Consider the following 9,564-nt stretch of genomic DNA (forward strand, 5'->3'; position numbering starts at 1 on the left):
CTGTCTATACAACCTCTTAACAAGGGCAAACCTAACTATCATTGTCTACGACTCATAACTGCAGCCCTAAATTAATCTGGCCAATATTATCCAACTGACATCTTTCTGACTGATTTGGGGCGTTTAAGTAAAGCATACATTATTCTGTTCATTCCTTTGAGATGATATTACTTGAAAAAAAAATAATTCCACATCATGAAATATGAAACAAGTTAAAACATCTAAGTGATCTATGAATTTGACTGAGGCAATAGTAAAATATACAGTCTGGTTTAGTTTAATTTAGTCTTAGTTTCCTGTTTAACTTGGAGCCTTCTTTCTTAATCTGTGTTTCTGTAAGAATCTTTCCTGTCATGTAGGAAATGTAAGAATTGCAATTATTGAAAGAATTGTAAAAATGTAAGAATGTACAGTAATTATGTAAGAATACATATCAATCACCTCCACAAATAGTTTTTTTTCCTGTTCTTTGCTTATTTGTTTCAGGGAAGAGATTTGCTGGAACCGTTTTTGCATTAACCTTTTACTTCCAGAAAAAGACATTACAGCTTTCTTTGACTTTTGAATTACTTTCCACAAATTCTGGAAATGTTAATTTGGCATTATCTGCCAAATAGCCTTACTGATGAAAATTCATTTTCTGCTTTCCCCAAATCTCCAGAGAAGCATTGCTTCGAAGCAGAGCTTGGATCCAAAGGAAGTTATATTGCCTTATTGAGATTTTGTTTCAGTCTTATTTTCACTATGTGGTTAAAAAAATTACTTGATTGGAGAGGGGGGAAAGGAATTGCGTACTGTTGTAAATTGGACATTGAATCCAACCTATCCTTCACTACTTCTGAACTGTGTGCCGTGCAGTGCCAATTTTTTAAACACTGATGGAAGTGATAATCTAATACACCAAGTTTCCCATCTCTGTTTCAGTTCTTTCTTGTGAAGAATCAGGACCACATGTTAAGTTCCACTTAAGATGATTTATTGCTCAAGCCTATACACAAGAACCTGGTCAACTAACAGATCAGCATAAAATTAGAGCTAGATAAGAGTTAATAGAATTAACTCGGATTGCTTAGGGGAACGTAATGACTCCAGGCTAATTCCTCTCTTGACTCCACACCCAGGCTTTGCCTCTTCTCTCAAATTCCTCCACCAAATAGGTTGCCTTTCCTACAATTGTATGAGAAGCCAGCTTTCTTTGGAAAAATGCCTAATTTTAGATACGATTTCCTAATTTCCTTTTCAACCTGTTTATGAAACTACCGAATCTCACACAATGGATCAGCTGAAATTAATTATTTGGGGAAGGCCTTTTCGTTGGCAATTACAATTTCCAATTCTCTTTGTGTCCTAAAAACCTCCAGAATTGTAAGCTAACATCTATTCACCTCTGATCTCCTTCACCTCTATAACTAGTTGTGCTCAAACTTGGTAATAAAAATTTAATGCTTTAGCCACCATGTTATACGAATAAGCATGATTGCTTTTCCTCGAAGAGAAATGTTTTTTTGTAGGAAAAGGGCTGTGAAGTTGTTAAAAAATGAAAAATGAATGAGGCTTCCGTTCTTAAAATAGATTAATGGTTCAGTTGCTGTTGATCACAGTCCATGAAATTAATTTTCAGGTGATCCATTTAGCATCCAAATTTTCCATGATGAAAATTTGCTTCTGAATAATCAGAAAATCTTTGGTGTCTCTAACGGGTTCCTTCACTTTTTTGTGCTACTTAAAAAGTACCAAACTTACTGAATAGACTGTCAAACTTCTCCAAAATGGAAAGATTGATGGGGGATATAATTTGGTTTCCATAGGTTTTACAGGTATAGAAAAAGCAAATAGAAGATATTTCTTAATGTTTCTCTCTGAAGGGGAAACATCAAAGTCTTGAGTTCTTCTCCCCTAAATTCCTATGATTACAAGGCAGTTTTCCACAACTACGGTTTGTTACTAAATCTCAAAATGTAAAACTTTTGTGTAGCATTCTATAGCTCCAACACATAATCAACATATGCGGAGTCAACATTTCTCCTATATTAGCAGACAGACCCATATTTTATAGAATAAAAATTAATCATTGTCCACACAGTGATGAAAAGGCAAAGAGTTTGTGACACCACAATTACATGGATTTTTTTAAAAAAAATATGTATAATCTTGAACAACCTACTTTTTATTTGTCTCAGGAGGTATCAACGGACCAACTTTGAGAAGGCTGTCAGGTTAAACAAGGTCCATCCTGGTTAATATTTGGATGAGAAGATACTAGGAAAACCAGGACTACACCATAGGCTACAGTATAGACCAGGGGTAGGCAACCTTGGCTCTTTTATGACTCGTGGACTTCAACTCCCAGAATTCCTGAGCCAGCCACGCTGAGGGGAAAGGGAGAGGTTTCTAAGCTGAGCCATGCTGGCTCAGGAATTCTGGGAGTTGAAGTCCACGAGTCATAAAGCGGCCTAGGCCCTAGGCCAGGGGTAGGCAACCTTGGCTCTTTTATGACTCGTGGACTTCAACTCCCAGAATTCCTGAGCCAGCCACGCTGAGGGGAAAGGGAGAGGTTTCCAAGCTGAGCCATGCTGGCTCAGGAATTCTGGGAGTTGAAGTCCAATTGTCTTAAAAGAGCCAAGGTTGCCTACCCCTGTAAACTAGACACATCAACTGCTGCATTGCCTTCTTCTGTCTTGGTTTTAAGATTGCAAAAATGAAGCCATTAATTTTCTTCTTCTATTTCTGCTTTCCTACTCACCTAGGTGTCTCAGTGAGCGTATCAACTTTTAGCCTAGTGGCAATCTCTCTTGAGAGATATAGTGCCATATGCAAACCCCTGCAGTCTCGGGTCTGGCAGACCAAAACCCATGCCTTGAAGGTAATTGCAGCCACATGGTGTCTGTCTTTTGTCATCATGACGCCATACCCGATTTACAGCACCCTGATGCCTTCAGCGCTTCCTAACAGCACCACATCCAAGTGTCGTATTAATTGGCCAAGCACAATGATCGAGCAGTCCTGGTAAGAATGGACCATAGGTCCTTATTTATTTATTTATTTTTTTGAAGGCATTTGTCTTTATCAAATTATGGAAAGCGCAATGATTTGTGATTTCAGTGGAACCAAAATAAGTATAATAATACCATTGCAGCTAATTGCACTAATGATTGATGTCTCGATTACAACGTTAACTGTATAATTATAGCACAATAAGTTGCACTTATGTAGCAATCAACTGAGACTTTTTCATTCTTCTATAGTTCTGGCACTTTCTGCATTTATATCATGTTCTCCACCCACTATGGACAATGGACACATTCTTCTCATATGTCAACCCAACTATCTTCCCCAAGATCATTATCCAGATGTGGTTGCCTCCTAAGAAATGGGGAGACATTCAATTCCCCCAAAGTTTCAGATACTAAGGCATTGATCAATCAAACCTAAAGTGGTCAAGCTGGACACCCACGTTGTCCAGGAAATAAAAATTCTGAGCAGTTAATCAGAAATATGTTTTCTCTTTTCTCTCAAGTGGATTTTTTTTGCAAAGGACAGAGAACTTTTAAAACTTTCTTCTTTTGTCTTCTATCTCAGGTTTTATTTTTCCCAATCTTTTCCTCCTGTATAAAAGTGCAGAGAGGAATTTTGTCTGCAAAAGAGGATGGGGGAAGTTATAGAAAGGGATCCCCCAGGAGTGTTTGGGAGTAGGGAGAAGACACAACAATTGGGGTTCTGTTACAAGGGCCTAAGGACAGTGGTGGGATTCAGCTGATTCGCACCAGTTCAGCAGAACCAGTTCAGCTAAATTTTGCTGAGTTCGGAGAACCGGCTGAATGCACACTGCTTCCGGAAGTCCATTCTAGGCCTCAGAGGCCTGGCAGAGGCCTCCCCAGCCTAAAACGGCCCACCAGAAGTGCGTGGATGCCACTTCCGGAAGTCCGTTCTAGGCCTCGGAGGCTTGGAGGAGGCCTCCCAGACCTAGAACGGCCCGCCGGAAGTGCGTGGATGCCGCTTCCGGAAGTCCGTTCCAGGCCTCTGAGGCCCATGCCTGCATCCAATAAGAGAACCGGTTGTTCAGGTATTTGAATCCCACCACTGCCTAAGGACCTCCAATTGAGACAAGCAGGGAAAGCACAATTGGGATACTACGTCCAGTTTTGGTCATCATGGTGCAAAAAAAAGATGCTGAGATCTTAGAAAAGTACAGAGAAGAGCAAAAAAGATGATAAAGAGTCTAGACTCTAGAGGCTAAATCTTACAATGAATGGCTAAGGCAGGGGTAGGCAACCTTGGCTCTTTTATGACTCGTGGACTTCAACTCCCAGAAATCCTGAGCCAGCTTGGCTGGCTCAGGATTTCTGGGAGTTGAAGTCCATGAGTCATAAAAGAGCCAAGGTTGCCTACCCCTGGGCTAAGGGAACTACCGGTAGGTGTGCTTAGCCTAATAAATAGAAGACTTAGAAATGACATGATCATTGTCTTCCAATACCTGAAGGGCTGTCACAGAGAAAAGGAGATTGACTTATTCTCCAAAGCACCTGAGAGCAGGACAAGATGCAATGGGTGGAAGCTCATAACCGGAAGATGCAACCTGGAACTAAGGAGGGATTTCCTGTCAGTGAGAACAATTAATCAAGGGAAAGACTTGCCTCTCAGAATTATGCGTGCTTCACCACTGGAAGTTTTCAAGAAAAGATTGGATAGCCATTTGTCTGGGGTGGTATGAGGATCCCTGTCCTGGGTAGGGGGTTGGACTAGAACAGGGCTTTTCAACCAGTGGTACGGGTACCACCTGTGGTACATTGGCACCTGGCAGGTGGTACGCGACCATCCCAGAAAAGTGGTAGCGGGGGAGGGGAATGAGCTGAACCAGTGGCAGCACCACACAAGCCTGAGCGAGAGACGGCTGGCACTGCAGGGCTGTCAAGGCTCAGCGGAAGTGCCAGGATCAGCGCTTCTTCGGGACTGTCAGGGCTCAGTGGAAGCATCAGGATCAGCGCCAGGCTCCAGCTGGAGCTGGGCACTGATCCTGGCGCTTCTGCTGAGGCCAGAAGAAGCGCCGATCAGCTGGAATGTTGCAGCATCTCCAGGGTCTTGTGATTTACATTCAGATGCTTGGCAACTGATTCATATTTATGATGGTCACAGTGTCCCAGGGTCATGTGAAGTGACCAAAACCTGCTGCAACCACCCAGCAGATGGGGGGAATAAAAACCAAACACCCCCCCACCCCACCCCCGCTGCCAATCCTCAACAGAAATGCTCACAACAATGAAAAGCTCGGACAGGAGGAAGAGCGCTGCCGGGTGGGCAGGCAGGTGTCTTGCTCGGCTGTGGTTTGGGGGCACTTTTTTCAGTGCCATTGTAACTTCGAACAGTCACTAAGCGAACTGTTGTAAGTTGAGGACTACCTGTACTTTATCACTTTTTTCCTTTTTTTTTTTTTGGTCATCAAGTTTTTTACACCTTGCTAGGCGACTGGTGGTACTCGGATGTTGCCATATCCTAAAAGTGGTACAATGGGTGAAAAGTTGAAAAGCCCTGGACTAGAAGACCTCCGAGGTCCCTTCCAACCTTATGATTTTATATAAGTCGCAGGGAAGGAGAGTTTCTTGAGTTATGGGTACAGATCGCTCATAGCAGACAATTGTATGACTATCTGCAAGCTTTGCAGAGAGAAAGATGCTGTAAAGGACTTAAATCATTGTGAATTTAAGCAAATTCTTTTAAGAAAAGGAGATTTGAATGGATGGATACATGTGTGAGGTACAGTATATTCACTTTCTCTCTCTCTCTCTCTCTCTCTCTCTCTCTCACACACACACACACACACACACACACACACACACACCTGCATTCATTATCATATTCCTTGTCAAATTAGACAGCCGCTTAGACAAATTATTGGGTGCACTAGCCTTCCTTTCAGATAAATAGCACGGCTGTTTTGCCATCACCGTCACCGGCATGGTTCCAGATTTGCAGCAAAGTTTACAGGCCTATTGACTGAAATCTTCAACAAATAAATAAATAAAACAGATAGACCCATATTTCTTCAGCAGTTCCTGCAATAACAACTCAAATTATCATCTACCCTGTTTTGGATTTTGGGTGATTTTAAATCAAACCTGTGGCATGAACATTAGTCAAAAGTGGGTTTATTTGTTTGAGACCATATTATTTAGTATTTGGAACTGGCGAGCTAGCCAAAGATGCCAGATTAATCAGCTGTAATTGTAACTGAAGCTCAAGTGGGAGATGTTTTCTGTAATATACCTCCTTCAGATGATATCCTGATTGTTAATCATGACAGCCCTGGAAAGCAAAACAATTATGTTTAAATTATGCCTTCGTACGCTCTACCATAATTTCATATTTCAAATCAGAAATAGCCCCGTAATAATAAACTTTCCAAAAACTGCTCTGCTGATCTGCTTTAGAAAAAACAGAGATAATTATAGCAAAGAAGCAGACATTTGTTCTGGAATAAATGTACATGGACTAAATCCTGTTTTTGTGGGGGTGGGGGGTCCTGCTTTTAAAATAACAGGCGCTGACCGATGCCTTTATTTATTAAATTTACATGCCACCCTTCTTGCTGTGCAGAGCAGTTCTGGGTGGCTTACAATGCAATAAAAAAGAAGTATAAAAACAATTATAAATATTGGAATAATTAAAATACAAACATTAAATAGATTAAGAACCAAGGGCTTGTGCACCAGGTACCCCCACCCTGAAGTGTCTCCATTGGGGCCCCTATCTATCTCTATATCTATACATACAAAGCCCCTTTGGAAAAACCACAAGGATGTGGGTGGCTACCTCGTCTGAGGTAGCAGGATGTTCCAAAGGACAGGGGTCACAGCAGCAAAGATTTTTCTCCTAAAACCTGCCAGTCAAAATTCCTTGGCTGATGGGGTCCAGAAGTAGACCTCTTTTTCTGGACTGTGTGGGGTGGGCCACTCCTATTGGGGCGAGATGGTTCTTCAGATATCCTGGAGCCATGCCATAAAGTCGAAATCTCCACTACTGGCTGGAGGACTTAACTTGGGTCTTCGTTTAGCCGTTGGTCCCGTCAAGGGTATTGTCATCACAATATGGAGTCCTCGGAGGTTTTGACAGGTAGCATAAGACTTGGTTAACATCGAAGGTTTATCAGAAGTTCCCGTCGAGGTACTTCTCACGTAACATCATTCTGTTGTCTCTACTGGTCCGCATGAGTGACTGAGTGCAGGGCCTCACAATCCAGGAAAAGGTGCAGTTGGCACGTGTAGAAGGAAAAGTCTTCATCATGGTTCAGTCCAAGTCGGGAATAAACAACATGGTGACTGCTTTAGAAAGAAGGTTGCAGTTTATTGAAGAGGAGAGACAGACCGAAAGATGGCTCTGGAAGAAAAGAGAGTGAGCACATGTAGTAGGGAATGGTGGGTTTTTATACCCTCTTGGGCTTTTGTTTGGAGTTGTTTCCTGTTCCTGTTTGACGCTTTGTATTTCCTGTGTCATGTACTTTGACCTGAGTCTGAGTGTGCCCCTTTGGCAACTGTGGGTTAATCCTATTATGTTCTGTCCTAGAGTTTGGGTGGGATATATAGATTTTAAGTGTCTTTCTCTTCCCAAGCTTCTAGCTGGAGGGCTCCAACCTTCCTGAATGGATTATCACATCTGCATTTCTACAGAGCTGGTTTGTGCTTGGGGGAGGGAGACTTGGGGCTATTAAGAAAACTGGGCATGCTTTTCTGCCTCTTTAAGATCCTTTGAGGAAATATAATATTCTGCCCTTTTAATATTTCCTTCTCTGGGCAGGGCTGACTTCCCACACACGCAACATGAAATTCACATATGCCAGTCCATACAAGCAAGCACGCCTCCTCATCCTTGTAACTTTCTCTTAAAATGCACAAAGCAAAGCAAAGTAAATTTTGTTCGTGCTCTGAGTAAGACACTTCAGTCACTGGAAACCTTACATCAAACTTCAAGCCAAATGATGATAAAATTATATTTTTCCTCTCTTTTTTTGAGTGCCACATTGTAGGCTTTGTCTCTAAAGAAGTCGACTCTTTCAAAGCAGACTTTTGAAACCGAGGACAGCAACTGAACTTTATTGTCGCAATTGGCCACCACAAAGTAGACAGATTCTGCTTCTGTGAATGTTGTGCTCATCATACTCAGCCCCATCACTGGTGTCCTAAAAATTAGGCACCAGAGATACTTGGACAAGTAATCATTTCAATCATTGAAATGTAAATGTAAAATTGTATTTATGGAGTCCTTGGGGCTCTCCGTGCTTAGTTGTTTTCTTGAAGACATTTTCTCACCTGGCAAAGTGGATTTTTCTCCCTTTTTGTATACAATAGCTTGCTCTGTTGGTGCTTAGGGGGATGTGGTCTTCTCCTTGGAATTCCTCACTGGCTCATGGTTGACTCAGCCTTCCATCCTTCTGACATGGCTAAAATGAGGAGCCAGATTGTTGGGGGGCAAGGGGCTGACTCTGTAAATCGCTTAGAGAGAGTTGTAAAGCACTGTGAAGTGGCATATAAGTCTAAGTGCTATTGCTATTACTATCAAAGCCATGGTGGCGCAGTGGTTAGAATGCAGTACTGGAGGCAAACTCTGCCCACTGTCAGGAGCTCGATCCTGACCGGCTCAAGGTTGACTCAGCCTTCCATCCTTCCGAGGTCAATAAAACGAGGAACCAGATTGTTGGGGGCAATACGTTGACATTTGTAAACCTCTTAGAGAGGGCTGTAAAGCACTGAAAAGCGGTATATAAGTCTAAGTGCTGTTGCTGTTGACTAGGCTGTTGTTCAGCGATTGCTTCTCTGAGTTGGTAGCTCCTTGATATTTATTGATATCTCCTGGATAAATGTTATTATCCAATATAGATTAGGACTACAGCATAAGTGTATTTATCATCTGCCGATAAAGGTTCTCAGTCATCCAGGTAGAGTTGTTTGGAAGTTGAGTCAAGGCAACTGGACTTTTCTTTCTTTCTTTCTTTCTTTCTTTCTTTCTTTCTTTCTTTCTTTCTTTCTTTCTTTCTTTCTCTTTCTTTCTTTCTTTCTCTTTCTTTCTTTCTTTCTTTCTTTCTTTCTTTTGTTCAAGATGCTTCATTAATTGTGAACTTATTGGAATATTTGGATAAGAACAATCAAGTGCCATCGGCCTTTATTTTCCTAGATGCGGAGAAGGCCTTCGACAAATTGGACTGGCAGTTTTTAAATAAAATATTGGACTATATGAATTTTGGAAATCAATTTAAGACAGCTATAAAAGTGATTTATCAAAAACAATCTGCTCAAATAATTATTAATGGAGATCTGACAGAACCTATAGATATACAAAAAGGTACCAGACAAGGTTGTCCACTTTCTCCATTATTATTTGTATTGTCTTTGGAAATTCTGTTGTCTAGAATTAGAGAATCACCAATGATTAAAGGCCTAAAGATTTCTACTAAAGAATACAAACTTAAAGCTTTTGCTGATGATTTAGTTTTTACATTAACTCAACCAATTGAGTCATTGGAATTTCTGTTGCAAGAGTTATACCAGTATGGTAAAGTGGCTGGATTTAAAATCA

General features: G+C 41.3%; 1 protein-coding gene across 1 annotated transcript in view; it reads left to right on the forward strand.

The window, feature by feature from the left end:
- Positions 1 to 2,747: 2,747 nt before the first annotated feature.
- LOC107298586 (cholecystokinin receptor type A-like) overlaps positions 2,748 to 9,564 on the forward strand; it is a gene marked incomplete at its 5' end in the record, with an annotated part of 11,349 nt that continues 4,532 nt past the window's right edge. Inside the window, one exon of the mRNA XM_015827961.1 lies at positions 2,748 to 3,006. Coding sequence (XP_015683447.1) covers positions 2,748 to 3,006 — 259 coding nt within the window. The remainder of the gene's footprint in view (positions 3,007 to 9,564) is intronic.

The sequence above is a fragment of the Protobothrops mucrosquamatus genome, unplaced genomic scaffold (genome assembly GCF_001527695.2).
Source record: "Protobothrops mucrosquamatus isolate PMUCROS unplaced genomic scaffold, P.Mucros_1.0 scaffold4108, whole genome shotgun sequence".
In the NCBI taxonomy this organism is placed as follows: Eukaryota; Metazoa; Chordata; class Lepidosauria; order Squamata; family Viperidae; genus Protobothrops; species Protobothrops mucrosquamatus.